The 22,515-nt window shown below is 39.3% G+C and overlaps 1 protein-coding gene across 1 annotated transcript in view; it reads right to left on the minus strand.

The window, feature by feature from the left end:
• The window catches only part of LOC126159797 (uncharacterized), a 35,003-nt gene extending 19,759 nt beyond the window's left edge, over nucleotides 1-15,244 (minus strand). The window contains exons 1-3 of the mRNA XM_049916578.1: nucleotides 15,134-15,244; nucleotides 13,901-13,989; nucleotides 5,030-5,092 (exon numbers count right to left, since the gene is read on the minus strand). Of these exons, the coding sequence (XP_049772535.1) occupies nucleotides 5,030-5,092; nucleotides 13,901-13,989; nucleotides 15,134-15,188 (207 nt within the window). The 5' untranslated portion in view covers nucleotides 15,189-15,244. The remainder of the gene's footprint in view (nucleotides 1-5,029; nucleotides 5,093-13,900; nucleotides 13,990-15,133) is intronic.
• Between the last annotated feature and the right edge of the window lie 7,271 nt (nucleotides 15,245-22,515).

The following is a 22,515-nucleotide window of genomic DNA, read 5'->3' on the forward strand; positions in this document are numbered from 1 at the left end:
ATTCATCAGGTTCCAGACAGCCCCAAGTGAAGAGAAGTTTTTTAGTTAATGAGGAGCTCCAACATCAAATGCATTATGGAGCTCCTTGGGAAAATGGCATCCAGGACTGGAAATGAATCCTATGTCTACTGAATGTGTCTGCCAGGGAGCCTCATCCGAGATGTGGAAAATGTCCTGCCTGTGCCTACCAAACACACAGAGTGTGGCTGTCTACAAGCTGTGGCTCATGTTTGGGTTCTGAAGCCATCTTCATTTTGTATTGAGAGGTAGCACAAATGACGAAGAGCCCCTGTGTCACACATGAGTGCATGCAACACACACAGTTTGTATCAGCATTCCCAGAATTGATTCAAGTCCTTTGGTTTGGCGTGAGTGGAGGGTCTCAACCAAAGGCTTCATCGATTCTCTGGCTGTCTGAACTGCAGACCGCTGGAAATGCGTTATGAGGTGGAGAATTGTAGGAATACTTCGTGGGTCAGTGGTGCACTACACAAAGCAAGTTTTTTTTAGGCTAGGCAGTAGTTTGAGATCCTCTGATGAATGCACGTTAGTCAGACCTCATACAAAGTAATGACCATACTACCATTAACATGTTAACAGTAAATTCTTGATGTATTTGTAGTCCCTGAATTTAATGCCCTCCAGAAAGTTGTTATGATCAAAATACTCTTGGAACTGAAAGCTGGCTGAAACCTGAAGTACAAACCCTTCAAATACTTAGCAAGGCAAGGAATGTACACTCAAAAGAGACAAGTGAGACACCACTGAGATGGGAGTGCCAGAAGAGCTGAGGGGAGAGGAAGGAAAAGAATGGATATGGATAAAATTTATGCAATAAATGAAAGCACATGCTATTGGTGATAACCCCTCAATCATTAGTGAAAGTAGGATTCTCAGATTCAATAATATTTTTGTATTTCCAACATATAACTATACTTAAAATACGTTTTGCGACAAATAGGTAGGCAGTTATGGAAACATTCAGTTTCATTCCACAGGTTGTGTGTGTGTTAGCTATGACTGACTGACATAATCACAAGAGAAGGTATCTGTATAGTTTACATGTGGTAATGGCAGGTACTTCACACCTATCTATTTGTACCATTGAGTTCTAATATATCTTACTGCTTCCATGTAATTTAAGGCATAAGGTAATGATTAACTGCATGGCACAAGTGCTGAGTCATTGAAAGGCACATCAACTTAGCTAGCTTTCCCACAGATACTACTTCAGAACTATGGTCTCATTTTACAGGCTGACTACATTGTGGCAACACTGTGAAAAAGCAGAGTAAACAGTTTCACATGACTGATAATTATGGGATCCATTTCCATTCTTGCAGATGAATTGATTTTTTTCAAGTGCCATCATAAGGGATCACAAAATCATTCAAGAAGACTTTTACACCAACTTGGTATGTCTGTAAATTTGCACGTATTTCCTGTGACTTTTCTTACAAACTGGAATGATCTTTGACTTTTTCTATACATGTGACAAACCACTGTTCCATAAATGAACAATTCGGATGGCAGAAAGGTGTCTGTTCAGCACTGTTTTTTGTGTAACTGAATCTGCTAACTACACTTTATGGTCATGTGACCTCTGATGTGTTCAGCATCTACTTTTGGAGTGCATTCCATATGGAATTATATGGATTATAGCTCTGGACTTTACTGCTAAATGCTTCTGCCTTTTTCTAGTACTTGGTGGCTCAATGGGTAATTGTGACACTACAAATCCAAAGATCCTTGATCACTGAACGGCAGGTACTTCATAACTAGTTGGGTAAATCAGTTCAGAGGTGGAAACAGAGTAACAGCAAATGGTAGTCAGCAGGACTGTGTGTAACAGAGAACTCCAGTGTTCAAAATCTCCATGCTGATGACAACTTTACCTCTAGTTTATTTTATGTTTGCCTTTCTGTCATGTATTCTCTTCATGACCAAGCAGATGACCGATCCTTGGCTCTGTCATATACTCCAGTGAACAACGTATTAGCCTTACAAAGGGGCTTTCCAAACTTATAAAGCTTGAGAATGCATTTCACATGGAATATGCAGCTTTATTAGCTTCTTTCTGGCTGCTGTGCATGTATGTCTGCAAGAAAGTTTGCAAGCCACCAAATGGTGCATCGTTGATGGCATCTTGTACTACTACTACTACTACTACTACTACTACTACTACTAGGCTCTTCTATGGTGTTCTATATGTAGCGTCCTTTACAGATGAACCACATGAACCACAGTTTTCCCAATATAAAAAAGTTGATAATTTCCCATCCTACCACCATCCTTCTGTGCTTGTTCCACTTCATATCACTTTGCAATGTTATGGTTCAAATGGCTTTGAGCACTATGGGACTTAACTTCTGAGGTCATCAGTCCCCTAGAACTTAGAACTACTTAAACCTGACTAATCTAAGGACATCACACACATCCATGCCCGATGCAGGATTCAAACCTGCGACCGTAGCGGTCCCGCGGTTCCAGACTGTAGTGCCTAGAACAGCACGGCCACACCGGCCGGCCCCTGCAATGTTATGCCTAAACATTTTATTGACCTGACTGTCAATCTGTGGAGTACCAATATTGTATTCTAACATTATGGGATTGTTTTTCCTACTCATCTGCATTCACTTGAATATTTTTACATCTGCCATTCATCACACCAAATAAAAAGTTTGTCCAAGTCATCTTGTATCCTCATAGTCACTCAGTCATGACCCTTCCCCACACACAATGCCGTTAGCAAACAGACACAGAATACTGCACATCAGATCATTTCATACATAGATATGGCACTATTCTCTGTGGCACTATTCATGATGCTCATGTCTCTGAGAAACAGTCACTGTTGATGTCAAAGTACTGGCCTCTGTTACTTGAGAAGTCTATGTGCCATTCACATCTCAGGGAACCTATTCCATATGCTCATACCTCTATTTACAGTATGCAGTGATGCACTGTTAAAACGCTCTCCTGAAATCTAGGAATATGGAATCTAGTCTGTTGCCCGTCATCCATGATTCACAGTATGTAATTTGACGGAAGACCAAGATGAATATTGCACAAAATCAATGCTGATTTGTGGATAAAAACTTTTCTGTCTCAAAGAAATTAATTATATTTAAACTGAGGATATGTTCAGGAACTCTGGAGCAAGTAAGCGTTATGATATTGTTCTGTAATTTTACAGGTATGTTCTTTTACCATTATTATATACAGAAGCCACCTGAACTTTTTCCCAGCTGCCTGGGTCTTTGCACTAGGAGAGAGATTTGCAATAAATGCAAGCTAAGTATGAGGCCAATGCTGTAGAGTACTCACTGGACAAATGATTTGTGATTCTGTTTGGACATGGCAACTATTTTGTTTTCAACTCTTCCAGTTGCTTCGCTACTTCAGGGATCCTATTACTACGTTCCCAAACAGGGGTCTATGTGGGAGTGAAAGAACATGTTTGTATGATCCTCCTGCACAAACTTGATAACTAAATACACAGAGGGGTTAGTGATCATCATCTGCTTTCCTCCAAAGCCACACCAGACTGGTCACTGACTGCCTGGATAGAAGTCTTTGACCTGAAATGTCTCATGTTCTCTGTAAAATCTGTTGTTCATGTATGATGGTGGTAGTTGTATGCTTCACACATAGATCTTTTTACAGACAGAAGAATTTCCATTAACACTTGCCTGTCACCACTGTGCATACTTTTTTGAACTGAGTGTACAACAGTCTGCTTCCTCAGTCTTTTCTGAATTCTGACATTAAACCACAGTGGGTCTTTTCTGTCTGTAGTCCAGTTACTCACCACATACTTATTCAGTGTGTGATTTACAGTAAATGACGTTTAAACGGGATGCTAACAACTACTTACCAGCTCTTCCTAGCAAATCTATTCTCCTAGCATTCTTAAAGGATTCATTAACCTCATTTACCATCCAGAATGAGATTTTCTCTCTGCAGCGGAGTGTGCGCTGATATGAAACTTCCTGGCAGATAAAAACTGTGTGCTGGACCGAGACTCTAACTCGGGAGCTTTGCCTTTCACGAGCAGGTGCTCTACCATCTGAGCTACCCAAGCACAACTCACACCCTGTCCTCACAGCTTTACTTCTGCCAGTACTTCGTCTCCTACATTCCAAACCTTACAGAAGTGAACCTTGCAGAAGTAAACCTGTGAGGACGGGGCGTCAGTCGTGCTTGGGTAGCTCAGATGGTAGAGCACTAGCCCGTGAAAGGCCAAGGTCCTGAGTTCAAGTCTCAGTGCAGCACACAGTTTTAATCTGCCAGGAAGTTTAATTTACAATTGTTGCTGTGCTGGCATCATGATCACTATCGCCTCTCTGTACTGATACCATTTGTAAGGGCAAGCCTGTTTGTAGTTACAGTGTCTAAACTATTTCAATTTTGCGTGGGCTGTTAAACTAGCAGCTTACGACAGCTTTTAGAAAACTGTTCAAAAGTACTTCACAAGACTGCCTGTCCATACCAATTGCAATGTGTGCACAGACATCTTAGTCTCTACTCAGTAGGTTAGGATCACCTACTTTTTATGCAGTACTTTGTGTAGATTTTTCTTGGATGATTCTGTAACTGTCACAGCAGTATCACATGGCGAATAAATACATCCAATGCAGGAGTTCACATACACGGAACCATTACGGGAACTGCTCATTAAAACAGGAAATCATAGCTTAAGTCTTGGTACCAATCATCATAACTTCATCAATGCAATCTCATTTAATTCTTATTTGTGCTTATAATGTAAAGAAGCAATTCTAAAAACTCACAAGTTGAACTTCACCTGCTGAAAGATAATGTTTAAATCCAGATGGGTAAAGTGTAACAAAATATTCTATTTTACCTGTTTCCTCATTTCCAACCTGGGGCATACTGTAATACTGTAACTCTTGTCCTCTTTACCCTAAAGTAAAAACCGGACTGATAAACTGAATACACACAAGCAATTGATTACCACAGCTCAGCAATGATTAATTGCATGTAGTCATATAAATTCTAAAATTACCTCTTTATTCGCACCCTCCTCCAACTCTTCTTTTACATTCATGCTGCATGGGTAAACTTGGGCCTGTGGCAAAAATAACAAACTGTAATAAGTACATTTAAGCAGTCATAGTCCTCCCACGTTATATAAAATGTATCACACAGATAAACCCCAACTGTCATACTACTTTATAACTAAATAGAAGTTATGGTTAAGTGTTCTCTTTTGAGTTCAAAATTCTGACTGATCAGTTCACTATGCTATACTTCAATGGGAGGAAGCAAAAAATTGTAAGGCGGATAAATGACAATGCCTTTGAAAATTCATTATGATCTTCAGCTTCAGCCTTCTCCCTATGCTGTTGTTTTCAATCATATTTTCTAGTTTCATTATCTACATATGCATATAATGGTACTGTAATCAAATAAAATAACATGGCTACTACCTAAAACAATGATATCAATGTTGATCAAAAAATCGTTGTTGTTCATATCAAATTACAATACAGCTTACACCAACAGTGTGGACACACACACACACACACACACACACACACACACACACACACACACACACACACACACACACACACACCCTACCTTGGCACACTACGTAATACTATTCTAACTTCATGAATTCCTTTTCATGGGACAAGCACGTTCCTAACAGTACAAAAAGAGAGAGTAGGCTACAGGCTACACCAGTCCTATTTTGTGGATCCGAACTATGGGTTTTACTTGCTGATCTCAAAAGAAGACAAAGTTCTGGAAAGAATATTTATGGAGCAGCATCAGCATACCAAGACTGAAAAACCCGTCATGTCAAAGGAAGTGCTGGAATGAGAACAAATAAAATAGTGATAGCATAGGAAGAAAATCATTAAACTGATATGGGGATCTGTTGAGAACATTAGATAATTAGCAGCCAAATAATAATTTTTGATTGGAAATCGCTTTACGGATAGAAACTAAGTAGACAACTTAACTTTAAGAAAGAGCGTATCGACAAAATAATGAAGCAAAATGGTGTATGCAAAGAAGATGCCCTGAAGAAAGATGCTGGACAGAAAATGGAAAGAATACAGCAACATGTTATTAATTGATCTTTGTATTAATTAACTGCCATCAATAATACTAATATACAAGTACAAATAATGATGATGATTATGATTTTAATAATAATAATAATAATAATAATAATAATAATAATAATAATAATAATAATAATAATAAATGAAAAGCACCAGTTTGCTTAATATGATTATGATTTTATTATTATTACTATCTGAGCCATGGCGGGCTACCTCTTTGAATTCCCATCCTGCACTTGGTGATGTCACTTCTTTTGCTTGGAACTCGTGGAGCCATGGGGCACAGTAGAGCCACACAGGATATGTAAACAGTATTTGCCATTCAGCCACAATTGACAGAATGGAGTGACTAGTAGCCCTTTAAAAGTTCTGTCAAGTCAATAGTTGCAGGCACAGGTGTTAACAAAAGACGGAACATTGGTGTGGTCTTGGCTATCTGTATTTGCTACTGGTTCTACTCTGTGGAAGTCACATTACGCAACAATCTTTCTCATCTGAAAAACTGCCTGACTTGAGTTGTGTTGCATGACTTAATGCCTCGTGGCGTTGCCTTGGAAGGGGTTAGGGTAGTGTCCAGCAACCACACAAGCTTGTTATTGCTATTCAGTTCCCCGCATTCAGCAGTGGATTCGATGATTTGGCAATCCTGAACACTGCTTTAAGCGTGACCATGTTTAGCCTTAGACGAAGTTTTTGATGAGAATCATCTGACGAGTCCATTGATCTGCCCAACTATCGTGGCCATGTGGTTGTATTAAGTGAGAATGACAGTGGAATTTAGATACTCCTTAGTCTGCTCCAGTTTTCTACTGTTGTGGCACACTGATTGTTTTGGACTTGGACTCAGGGCAAGCTTATCATGCTGTGGCTGTTAATATTGCCTCTGTACATCAGCCTCATGGAATTCACCGCTGCCAGCTACTGATAGGCTGACTTCACTCAAGTTACGTAAATCACTATAAATCACTATTTAAAATTTCTACTAAAATTTTGTACATTTTGATTTTTTGGGGGTTTGTTGGGTCGAGTGCATTTGTTGTACATACTGTCTAGCACTGTTATAATGGTCACATGCTGATCATCTCTATGTGAATCTCACGTCATATTCAGATGTCATCCAGACTTGTGAAAATATAGCCTGTTGGTAAGTAACAGGCACATTTGAGGCTCACAGGCTGGAACAAGCAAAAGTGTGTAAAAGTGTTACTGAGCTCTGATTGTTTTTTGTGTTTGTTCAGTGGCTATTTGTGAGCTGGAGAGTGAAAGAAATTTATTCTGTCTCAGGGCTAGTTACTGCTTACTACATTTAGTTGTTCAACTGTTTGTTATTTGAAAGTTGTCATGGAGTGACCTTTTAGCACCTGTTATTTATTTACTGCTACTAGTTGGTTCTGACTACTAATTACTGGTTCTCCTATTTAAAGGGCGTTCTTGAGCTGCAATGCATGCACATTCACATACTGAATCACTTACACATCTTCTACGGTATACCTTAATAGAATTTTCACTGTGTCTGAAGCCAGTTATATCAATCTGTGCACACTCATTCTCTTATTAATTATTTAACTGCTCACTGGGGCAAGATTTAAAGAGACTTGCTGTGTCTGTCTGCATGAAAGCAGCTCTAGAAATCAGTGCACCTGTTTACTTTATTAAATTATCTAGATGCACTTGGAGGTGTATTTTAAGAATTTCCTTTTTCTATTGGTTCCGACGCAGCTATAAATTGCTCTGTCTTCCAATGTAGCTATTCAGTTTTAATCTTTGAGATGTCTTATGCTTCTATGTTGTCTTGAAGAGCCATCTGTTTCCAAATAATTATTTGTCCATTTGTTGAAGCATTTTCTGAGTTGCAGTTTGTGAAGATGGAAAATTTGAATCTCAAATCTAAGAACTGGTGTCAACACAGCCTTTGTCTTTAACTATTGCCTTATTTAAATTGTAACTAAACTAAGGTTTGTAATGCCTTCAATCTGAAAAGTTCAGAGTGTTGTTTGTAATCCTGCAAATGTATCTGATTTTAATTATTTTTCTTAAATAAATACATTTTAATAAACAATGGAGACTCATGTGAACCCCAATCCATCCAGTCCTTTCACTTAATTTCCCCTTTTCCTGCTGGATGTTGCAGATATACCTAAGTTGAAACAAGGCCATAGGAGTAGACAACATCCATTAAAACTACTGATAGCCTTGGGACAGCCAGCCTTGAAAAAACTCTGCCATCTGATCAGCAAAATGTCTGAGACAGGCAAAATACCCCCCAGACTTCAAGAAGAATATAATAATTGCAACCCCAAAGAAAGCAAATGTTAACAGGTGTGAAAATTACCAATCAGCTGTAGTTGGGAAGGGAGTGAGACAGGGTTTTAGCCTATCACTGGTGTCGCTCAGTCTGTATATTGAGCAAGCAATAAAGGGGCCAAATGAAAAATTTTGAGTAGGAATTAAAATCCACAGAGAAGAAATAAAGACTTTGAGGTTTGCCGATGACATTGTAATTCTGTCAGAGACAGCAAAGGGCCTGGAAGTTGAACAGAATGGACAGTGCATTCAAAGAGGGATATAAGATGAACATCAACAAAAGCAAAATGAGGATAATGGAATGTAGTCTAATTAAATTGTATGATAATGACAGAATTGCATTATGAATAAGACAATTAAGGTAGTAGATAAGTTTTGCTATTTGGGGAGCAAAATAACTGATAACGGTCAAAGTAGAGAGAATATAAAATGTAGACTGGCAATGCCAAGGAAAGCATTTCTGAAGAAGGGAAATTTGTTCACATACAGTATGCATTTAAGTGTCAGGAAGTCTTCTCTGAAAGTATTTGTATTGAGTGTATCCATGTATGGAAGTGAAACATGAACGATAAGTAGTTTAGACGAGAAGAGAACAGAAGTTTTCGAAATGCGGTGGTACAGAAGAATGCTGAAGATTACACGGGTAGATTGTGTAACTAATGACAAGATACTGAATAGAATTGGGGAGAAGAGGAATTTGTGGAACAACTTAACAAGAAGAAGGGACTGGTTGGTAGGACACGTTCTGAGCCATCAAGGGATCATCAATTTAGTATTGGAGGGAAGCATGGAGGGTGAAAACCATAGAGGGAGACCATGGCATGAATATACTAAACAGATTCAGGAGGATGTGGGTTGCAGTAGTTACTCGGGGATTAAGAAGCTTGCACAGGATAGAGCATCATGGAGAGCTGCATCAATCGATTCTCATCACTGAAGAGCACAACAACAACAGAAGGGGTGGATGTGCTTTGCAACCAGTTTACAATACTCCTTTTGTGACGTAGTGCCTCGCACGAGCTCCACTGGACCCATGGGTGCCCACGTGGTTGTTTCCCGGAGTATAATGAAGGCCCCGACAGTGTAAGAGTCTAGGGGCTGTTCCCCTTGTGGGTGACAGAAATGCACACTCCCAAAGGCATGATGAAGGTATCAGGATTCTTCAGACCACGCAGTGCTCTGCCATTGTGCCAACATCCGGTGCCAATAGTTACATGCCTATTTCAGTTGTTGTCGATGTCATGGCGTGGGTCACCAGCTGCACAGGCTCATCATTAGGAGTGTTTGGAGCATTGTGCATTCAGGCACAATTGTACTCTGCCCAGCATTAATGTCTCATTTTAGTTACACCACAGTTTGTTGCCTGTCTTGTTTTACCAAACTGCCCAGCCTATGATGTCTACCATCTGTCATGAGGGGTACTTGCCCAACCCCATAATGTCTGGCCATGGTCTCACCTTCGTTTTTCCATGTGTTGAAGACAACTGCCACAGTACTACTCAAACACCTGACAAGCTGTGCAGCTTCCAAAATGCTCATACCAAGTCTTCAGCCCATCAAAATCTGCTCTCAGTCAAACTCTGGTTGTGTGCATTCCCTATTTTACAGCAAGACAAGATGCTCACTGATACTCCAGGCAACGTGCATGTGTCTGACTAGAAGACAAGGTGAGATGCTATTGCCTGGATGAATTTATACTGATAGCAGATCAGTGGTCATAATGTTTTGGTTGTTGTGTATATGGATTTAGTATTATGACTTCCAAATGGATGCTGGGCAATGCCAAGGGACCATTCCGCAACATTTGAGGCTATTGTCAAATGCATCAATTTATTACAAGGGTGTACCAGAAAATAATGACTCTAAAATTTTGATTCTGTTCTTAATATCAGTTGTCACGCATATTACACTGTTGATGTTACCACTTTGCTGAGACAATATGGAGCACCCTCCTGTCACAGTGTTTAACATGTGTGTTATTTAACTGTGTCAGCACGTGAAAAAACCCTCAGACAACATAGCACCAATTCAAATAGTTCATCCACATGTGGAGCACCCTCTCTTTCAGCATGACAATGCCAGACCATACATAACTTTTTTTGCATCTGCAACAGGTCGACACCTTTGATTCATAATTATTGATCATCCTCCATATGGTCCCGGTTTGACCCAAAGAATTTTCAACTGTTTCCAAAACCTAAAGAACACCTTCAAGGACTTAACTCTGATAGTGATGAATTAGTGTGAGCAGAGGTGAAGCTGTGGGTCTGCCAATGAAGTCAAACATTCTACTTTGACAACACCAACAACCTTGTGTCTCACTGGGAGAAAGGTGTTCAGTGCCACGGTGATTATGTTTGAAATAAATATATAAACTATAAGAATAAAGATGTAAAATATTAATAAAGTTTGTATTAATTAAAATGGTTCAATCATATCCAAATAAAAATTTTGTGCCACCTTTCCAGCATGTGCTTATGCCCAAAATATACACCAATTAAAAATTAAGTTTTAATTAATTTGGCAAGGAAGGTGGCTTTCAACTGATATAATGTCTACATTTATCTGTTAAGGTCATAGGGAAGTTCAGTCCATCAACTAACACAGCACACAGAGTATGAAAGACTTCTTGTAGGTAAAAGTTAACATTATGGGCACCATTTGGATTTTTTGGTTAACTTTAGGCTGTGCTACTGGTCAATTTTTTACCACATCCTTTACTTGGCTTTCAAATTTCTAGGCTTTGTCAGCTCACAGCCACACTGCCACCTTTGAACATAGGCTAGGCCTTGAGCTGCACTATGAATCAGTCTCCCACCACAACCAATATTTCAAGGGGGGAGTGGGTCTAGCACCACATTTTAACCTTGTAGCCTTTGAATAGTTCTCCAGTTTAGGTCCAAGGTCAATGACTCTTAAAATTGATTTTCATTTACATGACTTGTGTTGTGCATACATATCATTCTGTATGCCAAACCATCATTACGTCAGGGGTGAAAGCCAAGGCTTTAACTATGTTGGGTCTAACCACTCTTTTACTGTATTTCATAAAATTTACTAAATTTAATTTCCTACCGTTTCCTCACTGTGATGGTTTAGAATTAGTGTTGTGATACAGCTTGTCAAATGAATTGCAAGCTGATCACATAGTTTGTATGAACTATAATGAAGCACTCACATATATTCAAATGCAAATGCTGCATTAATGCTATCACAGTACTTCTGCAGTTGCACCTAAGATGTATGCTGAAGCAGACTTTTTCAGCACAGACAGCACACAAGTAGTTTGTGTGACTGTGTCAGTACCCTCAATTCTGGTTGGCAGAATAAAAATATAAGTGGCACCATGTGAATTTGTTTCCCTGCTGATGGCTGAATACCATACAAACAGTTGCACTGCACCAGATTTTAAGGGACATGTATAAGTAAGATTATTTACACCAGTAACTTTAACACTGTGGCCGTTTCACAAATGATATGAGTAACAATGTGCAGCAAACACAGAAAGTGGTTATGAACACACCTGCCAATATTTGATGTGTAACCCCATGGTTCCATCAAAACTTCGCTGCCAACATACAAATTCATTCTGCTGTGTAACAATTTATGCTTCCATGTGATATTTGTCTGAAATTTAACTTTACTGCTGACAGTTCTACTTACATATTGTTCACATATTCAAAGCCAACAAAATGTATTTCTCAGATTAGTGACCATGTGAGAGTCACTTCAAAATTATTTACAAATTAATGTATTTTGGAAATACAGAAGCGTCAGATTCCACCCGTCTGCTTTGACCCACGATGTCAAAACTACGACTTGAATATGGCGCCTATGACATCATTATGTAAACATGACCACGAATATACATTGAAAAACCAACACACACACATTCCACAAAAAAAACCCAATGAAACTAACGCGACAAGTGTGGGAAATTGGGGGTTTTTGGAAGGGGATAAAGTAAATATAAACAAATCTAGACACACACCACCATACCAAATAACACAACACGATGAAAAAACCGACAAAACAAAACTCCCCAAATTATCCTCTGGAATCTGACACTTCCCTTGACCTATGTAGATCAACTGCAGCTCCCAATCCCACAAATTGGAATCGAACACTTCCCTTGACCTATATAGCTCAATATCAGCTCTTGATCCCACAAATAACACTTCCCTTGACCTATATAGCTTAACAGAAACTCTCGATACTGGAACACCCACAGCAACCACAGATTGGAATCGAACACTTCCCTTGACCTATATAGGTCAACAGATACTAACAATACCAAATCATAAAACCCAAAACTACAACCACATCCACAATCATAACTACCTCAAAAAACTCAAAAAACCAAGAAAATTGGAATGAAACACTTCCCTTGACCTGTTATCCTTACGACATCTCCCTGGTCTGAGACGCCGGAACTTTAGTAAGCCTCATTTCTTCACGACACACTGAACACTTCAAAACTTCATCCGAAACTCTGAATAGTTGAAGAACTTTTATTAGAGGCTACACACTGTCCCCCATCATCGCCGACAATTGAAAACTGTTGACCTTGTCGGTCATATCCATTCCTACCAAAGACATAAAAAAAGCCATTTACCATAATTCACATATGATGAACAGAAGAAACTACAATAACATCGACATAACAAAACCAAAATTGTTAACTCACTGAAAAATATTCCGCTGAAAGCACAGTCACTACCGATACCATGCAAATGAACCCCATACGCCACGTAACACACTACCCATAAACACACTACCAGAAAGAACCACTGACCACAACAATACACCACCTATAAACGTGCCACACACGCAAACTAAACCAAAAACATCACCTAACACACAACACGTAAACACACAAGAGAGCACCACCAATCACATCAAAACAATAACTACAAACATGCCACTCTCATAAGCTAAATTCCACTAAGTCGTGATGTCACACACCACAACAGCCTTACGTCATGGGTCAAAGCCGACGGGTGGGATCGGATACTTCGGTCAACCCTTTATTTTACATCAATAAATAAATTACAATTCTCATTCCATATCACGATACACTGCAATAATTCGTTAACTGCCGCCATACCATTTACAAATTTAATGGCACTCCTAACATTCACTATAGTCACAGTTATTCTTAAGTTGTCTTAGGTTGTCATTTAAAAGAAGCATATCAGAGCAGAATATACTAATCTTATGGCAACCATTTTATCAGTATAATTGGGTTGTGCATTAAAAAAGTTTTCCATGTTTACTGAACATTAAATTGAAACCCTTCCTCAGTTCTATGTGAGGTTTAATACAAGGCTTACTTCAATGCTCTGTGCAAAATGTCATATTTAAGACTGAAAGTTCATCAATTTAGAAAACAAAATTATTCTTGTTTCCAGCTGTATGACATCAATTGTATGTATCCACACATCATACTACACACAGAAATTAACGAAACACTTACGAAATACAAGTAAGCCACTTACCATGAAGCATAACTCAGTTTGTACTTCATCTGTTCCCTCTTTTTTTATCCACATAGTTGGCTCCTGGTCCATGGCTTCAGTTCTACAGTCTGAAAAGAAAAAGCAATCAGATAAGAAAAGTTTTACTCAGTTTCTGTTACAATGAGGCAGTATTTTCACTCATATATTGCGTGCAGTAAATGACTGATTACACAGTAAACAGATTGAAAGTGGCTGAGGAAAAGTGTGTTCAGTTATATAAACTCATTTACATTTCTAAGGTCATGAAGAGTGAGAACAATCATAAAGTAACATGCACTGGAAACTGAGCATTTAAAGTTGCTAGGTAACTGCTCCTTTGTAACACTGGCTCATGGATACTGTCCTGTAGTGACAATTATGGTAGATGTGCAATTTTGGGTGCATGCATTAACTTCAGCATTACAAACAATCAAAGTAGTCAATTGATTGCAGCGATATTACTGAATAACACCAAATATTTCATTCTACACTTGGTTCATTGTGTTAAGTTCAGTGTGATAGGGACATGATGAAAATCCGGATGTACGGATTGTTTATCAGTGAATATGCATTTCCAACATAGGCATTACCTTGAAACTTCCTTCATCTGTATTCTTTCACGGAAGTATGCTCAATTTAGTACAGTAAGCATCATCATTTTAGAATCTTTACCTGCTATTTAAGAAAACCATATACCTGTACCCTAGACTGCACACTGCAACACGTAAGTTCTCATTCTTGATTACCATCAAGATTAAACATTGGTTAGCATTTTCTAACAAAACTGATTTACTGAAACGACTTCATACTAACTGTAACTGTGATGAATGAGCTATTGAGTTCTGATGAAATGTAATGGTTTATGTTAGACAAATTACAGTTAATCTGTACTTGTATTTCGGCAGTTTGTAAATAATGTTACAGTACTCATACAGAACTCCATTAAAACCCACACACTACAACAAACTGGTATTTACACATGATTAGACGAATACTAGCGACACGAGTAATCGAAGCACAGTGAAAACTAACAAAATGCAACAGAATTACAGCATTTCCTTTCATGTGAACATACTCAAAACATGATGTGCTGTATATAGTAACTGTGGGTACTTGAAAAAAATGCTTACATTAGCCCTAAAATATGGAGCCCCTATATGTCTACATCACATCACAGAAAATTATCATCACACTGATTATTACTGCTAAGTAAGTCAACATAACCGTACTAACATAGCCAATGTTTGAATTTCACTGTCCGCCTTTTATCGTTAGTCACGAAGTACATGATGGAGATCACTGTATAGAGAAACTGTTCCTGACAACACGTCACCCTCTCAGCCGTTTCCTTTACAAAGATACACGTAGCGATTTTACCGGACAGGCCAAAATCAAGCACTAACAACTCAGGTATTTAATTGTTATGAACATAACCTGAAGAATTACAACATTCACACACCGTCACTAAGCACGCTATAGGTGATGTGATCACAATTAAGTACAGAATAAAATCTCATCTTTCTGTACCAATTAAAAATTAAAAAAAAAAAGAAAAAAAAGGCAGCAGCCTCAAACACAGCTACCACAGCGTCATCACAAGATATTCGCGAACTATTACAGTCATCAAACTCAACTGTTCCTGTGACAGAAATTAAGTACGATGTTAATTTACTCGTGAAACACATTTCTTCACTTACTCTTGTTTGCACTTTATAAACGCTTACAAATTACCTGGAGAATGTCACACAAATTCCCACAACACCACGAGGTTGCCGCGGACTAGAGGTGGCAAAAAATAACGTAACTGATAGAAATAGCCGGTTACTGAAAACTAACGGTTACTGCGATAACCGTTCCTCTGATACAGGCAGTTATTTCAATAACTGTCTAATGTCAACAGTGCCTCGCGCCATCTGTTGACCGAAGATCGTACTACGCTTTCTCGTCAACTCATCGGAGAACTGGCTAGGAACTTAGGAGAGGATAGACCATTTGGAAGACGTTCTATAGGCCATGGGAATAACTGTGAGACTGCGCGCCATCTGTTGACAAGAACTGTGTACTATATCGTGCGCCTTCGTTACTTTTAGCACAAACAATTAAATAAGATTAATGTCCGAGCGTTGGCTGATAGGAGCTGCAGTACAGGCATTAACAAGTACGGTCGTTCCCTTAAGCCACCGCCTCATATGTCAATTTAGCTTGGACTGGTTGTATAAAGAGAGGCACCATAAGGAATTCGAGCGACTATGGAAATAACTGTCAGAGATAGGTATTTTCCTCTGGCAGTTATCTTTATTGGCTCACAGTTCTCGCTCTCTGGCAGTTATCGGACTACCATTACGAGTAGTGATGGGCTAAACTGCGATTTTCCGATATCAGTGATTTATGTGAATGCTACTTTTCAGTATCTGTTAGTCTTGACTGTGATTTGTCGCAGTTAAGAGTGGCAGTTAAGGAACATAGGTCGTGTATCCCTCCGCCACTGCTATTTCTGCGATTTCTGCTACTTCCGCGATTTCTGCTACTTCTGCGATTTCTGTGACTTCTGCTACTTCTGCGATTTCTGCTACTTCTGCGATTTCTGTGACTTCTTCTACTTCTGGGGTTTCTGTGATTCCTGCGATTTCTGCGACTTACCACCGTACGAAAAAGTTACATCTGTCAACACAGAAAATTGCATCTCAACAAACCTGTCATTGGCAAGTATGTTTTACGTTTTTTCTTCCGTTGGCTTTAATTTTGTATTAAAGAAACAACTGTGAAAATATTAATAGTGTAATTAATATGTAAGTAGCCGTACAATACCGTAATAGTTCGTATTTAGAAAATGAATTCTAACATATTGTTTTGTCCACAGGTACCTGAACTACATTTTTGTCACTCAGTAAAGTGATAACCCAAAATATCATTGTCAACAGATCTGAAGAAATTGCCACTGCGTCTTTAGACCGTTTTCGTCAGACGAGAGGTTAGTTTCTAAGCGTTTCGATGGACTTAATTACTTCAGTGAGATCGTTCATGCAAATGTGATATTCACTATAGCAAATATTAGCAATTTACTCTGTCAATTATATTGCTAGTAATTAATGACAGCAAAAATTGTTTAATAATCCTTGTGTTTTTGCAGACACAGTTCTGACTCTGATTACTGGTTGCTGTACGTATCTATCCACATCAAGGCTGTTTTTGAGAGAGACTCGTGAAGATTCAAGACAGCTCTTAGAGGATTTGCAGTTTAAAAGTGAAATAATTGTGAAATAAGTGTGTGAATGATTAAACTGTGTTTTATCGAATTTGTTGTGCTATTTTAAAGGAATAATAAATGTCAAATACAGTGAGTGAATCATAAAAATCTCATTTTCCACATGTTTAAGCCGTCCTATACCCATAATTTTCCGCCACTTACTTATTGGTAAACACTTGTTGGAGAGTGACATGCCCCCCCCCCCCCCCCCCACTTTCTCCACAATCTTGGTGTGACACTGACCTGTAACTTATCCCGAAGTCTACAATATGCATTTTGAGGCTGTTGATATGAAAGTGGGAAGTACAGAACTTCCAGTTAAATCAGGAATAGCTTAAGTGCATTACTTGAAAGTAACACAGGAAAAGCTTACTTGTGTAGGTGATAGTAGTGTCGGCAAAAAGTTCTTGTGTGTGAAGTTGCCATGTAGAACACCAGGTGTAAAACTTTTCTCCCGAGTCTTGAACTGTGTCGGAATAAAAGTGAGGCATTCATATGACTGTTTTCATTTCTCTATACTTATACAGATGTCTGAATTCTGCTGTGTTAACATTGCAAAGTCCTGTAGGCATGTGGAGTATTAACCTAAACTGTCATATTGGAGGCAGAATCAAACACATTTGTTACGTTACTTGATATTTTCAGGAGAAAAAGGCAATGTTGTTTCTTATTAATATAATACATTCAGAGTCACAGCACTATTTGACCAACCATAACTGATGCTGAATGTGCATGTCGTCATATAATATGAAGGGCTTATTTCAATAGTGGTACAAGTCCATTACCTCCACTTTTCTGTCTATAATGCTTCTGAAATTAGTGATCCAAACAAACATAAATAAAGGTTCATCTCTAGCAAGAAGCCATATGCTTGAATATTTCTGGTATCTCAAATGCAGATTTGTCAGCGATCATTTAACTTTACGACTCTGTATCTCAAAATGAACAAAAATGGACTTGTACCACTTTTGAAATAAACCCTTCATATGCACACACAGCACATGGATCTCGCGAGGCACAAGGCTCTCACAACGAAGTACGTACGTCGGTCAACAGATGACACTAGGAAAAGTATGTTAACTGCGTGTTTTAGTTGTTACTTGCGACTCTTAGTTGCGATTTGTTACAGAAATCGCAGTTTGACTCGGTAGCGAAAAGCGTAGTATGAACTTTGGTCAACAGATGGCAGTGCTAACTGCGCTTTTTAGTTGCTACTTGCGACTCTTAGTTGCGACTTGTCTCTGAAATCGCAGAATGTTGTTGTTGTATGTGTATCGCAGAGATGGGCGTAGTACGAACTTTGACCCACAGATGGCACTGTTAACCGCGCTTTCTAGTTGCTACTTGCGACTCTTAGTTGCGACTTGTCTCTGAAATCGCAGAATGTTGTTGTTGTATGTGTATCGCAGAGATGGGCGTAGTACGAACTTTGACCCACAGATGGCACTGTTAACCGCGCTTTCTAGTTGCTACTTGCGACTCTTAGTTGCGACTTGTCACGGAAATCGCAGTTAGACTCGATACCGTATCGCAGAGATGGACGTAGTACGAACTTCCGCCAACAGATGGCACTGTTAACTGCGCTTTTTAGTTGCTACTTGTGACTCTTAGTTGCGACTTGTCACGGAAATAGCAGTTGGACTCCATAGCGTACCACAGAGATGGACGTAGTACGAACTTTGGCCAACAGATGCCACTGCTAACCACGCTTTTTAGTTGCTACTTGCGACTCTTAGTTGCGACTTGTCACTGAAATCGCAGAATGTTGTTGTTGTTGTGGTCTTCAGTCCTGAGACTGGTTTGATGCAGCTCTCCATGCTACTCTATCCTGTGCAAGCTTCTTCATCTCCCAGTACCTACTGCAACCTACATCCTTCTGAATATGCTTAGTGTATTCATCTCTTGGTCTCACCCTACGATTTTTACCCTCCACGCTGCCCTCCAATACTAAATTGGTGATCCCTTGATGCCTCAGAACATGTCCTACTAACCGATCCCTTCTTCTGGTCAAGTTGTGCCACAAACTTCTCTTCTCCCCAATCCTATTCAATACTTCCTCATTAGTTATGTGATCTACCCATCTAATCTTCAGCATTCTTCTGTAGCACCATATTTCGAAAGCTTCTATTCTCTTCTTGTCCAAACTATTTACCGTCCATGTTTCACTTCCATACATGGCTACACTCCATACAAATACTTTCAGAAATGACTTCCTGACACTTAAATCTATACTCGATGTTAACAAATTCCTCTTCTTCAAAAACGCTTTCCTTGCCATTGCCAGTCTACATTTTATATCCTCTCTACTTCGACCATCATCAGTTATTTTGCTCCCCAAATAGCAAAACTCCTTTACTACTTTAAGTGTCTCATTTCCTAATCTAATTCCCTCAGCATCACCCGACTTAATTAGACTACATTCCATTATCCTCGTTTTGCTTTTGTTGATGTTCATCTTATATCCTCCTTTCAAGACACTGTCCATTCCGTTCAACTGCACTTCCAGGTCCTTTGCTGTCTCTGACAGAATTACAATGTCATCGGCAAACCTCAAGGTTTTTATTTCTTCTCCATGGATTTTAATACCTACTCCGAATTTTTCTTTTGTTTCCTTTACTGCTTGCTCGATATACAGATTGAATAACATCGGGGAGAGGCTACAACCCTGTCTTACTCCCTTCCCAACCACTGCTTCCCTTTCATGTCCCTCGACTCTTATAACTGCCATCTGGTTTCTGTACAAATTGTAAATAGCCTTTCGCTCCCTGTATTTTACCCCTGCCACCTTTAGAATTTGAAAGAGAATATTCCAGTCAACATTGTCAAAAGCTTTCTCTAAGTCTACAAATGCTAGAAATGTAGGTTTGCCTTTCCTTAATCTTTCTTCTAAGATAAGTCGTAAGGTCAGTATTGCCTCACATGTTCCAGTATTTCTACGGAATCCGAACTGATCTTCCCCGAGGACGGCTTCTACTAGTTTTTCCATTCGTCTGTAAAGAATTCGTGTTAGTATTTTGCAGCTGTGACTTATTAAACTGATTGTTCGGTAATTTTCACATCTGTCAACACCTGCTTTCTTTGGGATTGGAATTATTATATTCTTCTAGAAGTCTGAGGGTATTTCGCCTGTTTCATACATCTTGCTCACCAGATGGTAGAGTTTTGTCAGGACTGGCTCTCCCAAGGCCGTCAGTAGTTCCAATGGAATGTTGTCTACTCCGGGGGCCTTGTTTCGACTCAGGTCTTTCAGTGCTCTGTCAAACTCTTCACGCAGTATCGTATCTCCCAATTCATCTTCATCTACATCCTCTTCCATTTCCATAATACTGTACTCAAGTACATCGCCCTTGTATAGACCCTCTATATACTCCTTCCACCTTTCTGCTTTCCCTTCTTTGCTTAGAACTGGGTTTCCATCTGAGCTCTTGATGTTCATACAAGTGGTTCTCTTATCTCTAAAGGTCTCTTTAATTTTCCTGTAGGCAGCATCTGTCTTACCCATAGTGAAATAAGCCTCTACATCCTTACATTTGTCCTCTAGCCATGCCTGCTTAGCCATTTTGCACTTCCTGTCGATCTCATTTTTGAGACGTTTGTATTCCTTTTTGCCTGCTTCATTAACTGCATTTTTATATTTTCTCCTTTCATCAATTAAATTCAATATTTCTTCTGTTACCCAAGGATTTCTAATAGTCCTCGTCTTTTTACCTACTTGATCCTCTGCTGCCTTCACTACTTTATCCCTCAAAGCTACCCATTCTTCTTCTACTGTATTTCTTTCCCCCATTCCTGTCAATTGTTCCCTTATGCTCTCCCTAAAACTCAGTACAACCTCTGGTTCTTTCAGTTTATCCAGGTCCCATCTCCTTAAATTCCCACCTTTTTGCAGTTTCTTCAGTTTTAATCTACAGGTCATAACCAATAGATTGTGGTCAGAGTCTACATCTGCCGCTGGAAATGTCTTACAATTTAAAACCTGGTTCCTAAATCTCTGTCTTACCATTATATAATCTATCTGATACCTTTTAGTATCTCCAGGGTTCTTCCATGCATACAACCTTCTTTTATGATTCTTAAACCAAGTGTTAGCTATAATTAAGTTGTGCTCTGTGCAAAATTCTACCAGGCAGCTTCCTCTTTCATTTCTTAGCCCCAATCCATATTCACCTACTACGTTTCCTTCTCTCCCTTTTCCTACACTCGAATTCCAGTCACCCATGACTATCAAATTTTCGTCTCCCTTCACTATCTGAAAAATTTCTTTTATCTCATCATACATTTCTTCAATTTCTTCGTCATCTGCAGAGCTAGTTGGCATATAAACTTGTACTACTGTAGTAGGTGTGTGCTTCGTGTCTATCTTGGCCACAATAATGCGTTCACTATGCTGTTTGTAGTAGCTTACCTGCTTTCCTATATTCCTATTCATTATTAAACCTACTCCTGCATTGCCCCTATTTGACTTTGTGTTTATAACCCTGTAGTCACCTGACCAGAAGTTTTGTTCCTCCTGCCACCGAACTTCACTAATTCCCACTATATCTAACTTTAACCTATCCATTTCCCTTTTTAAATTTTCTAACCTAGCTGCCCGATTAAGGGATCTGACATTCCACGCTCCGATCCGTAGGACGCCAGTTTTCTTTCTCCTGATAACGACATCCTCTTGAGTAGTTCCCGCCCGGAGATCCGAATGGGGGACTATTTTACCTCCGGAATATTTTACCCAAGAGGACGCCGTCATCATTTAATCATACAGTAAAGCTGCATGCCCTCGGGAAAAATTACGGCCGTAGTTTCCCCTTGCTTTCAGCCGTTCGCAGTACCAGCACAGCAATGCCGTTTTGGTTATTGTTACAAGGCCAGATCAGTCAATCATCCAGACTGTTGCCCTTGCAACTACTGAAAAGGCTGCTGCCCCTCTTCAGGAATCGCAGAAAGCAGTGCTAAATTCGACCAATAGATGGCTCACGTCTTTGAATATGAAATACTACTTGCGACTGCTAACTGTGACTGAAATCGCAGTTAGATTCTGTAAAGTTGCAACTGTGATATCTGTGACTTCTCAGTCACTGTGATTTCTAACAGATACGCGATTTCCTGCCCACCACTAATTACGAGTAACCTGGAAGTTGGTAACGGAATAACAGTTTGTCTGTGTTCCTGATACAGTGACTCCAGTCTTAGACCCCGGTGATGTTACAGAGACGATAGTTACTAGAGCGAACAAATATTTACGTACTTCTTCGGAAATAGCCGCTGGCCGTCGCGAATGACAAATAACATGTCAGAACGTATAACATAATACAGTGGAATATAATAATTATTATCCTCATCATTTGTCAGGAGATTGTCAAAATATGTGAAT

This window comes from Schistocerca cancellata, unplaced genomic scaffold (assembly GCF_023864275.1).
Source record: "Schistocerca cancellata isolate TAMUIC-IGC-003103 unplaced genomic scaffold, iqSchCanc2.1 HiC_scaffold_1147, whole genome shotgun sequence".
NCBI lineage: Eukaryota > Metazoa > Arthropoda > Insecta > Orthoptera > Acrididae > Schistocerca > Schistocerca cancellata.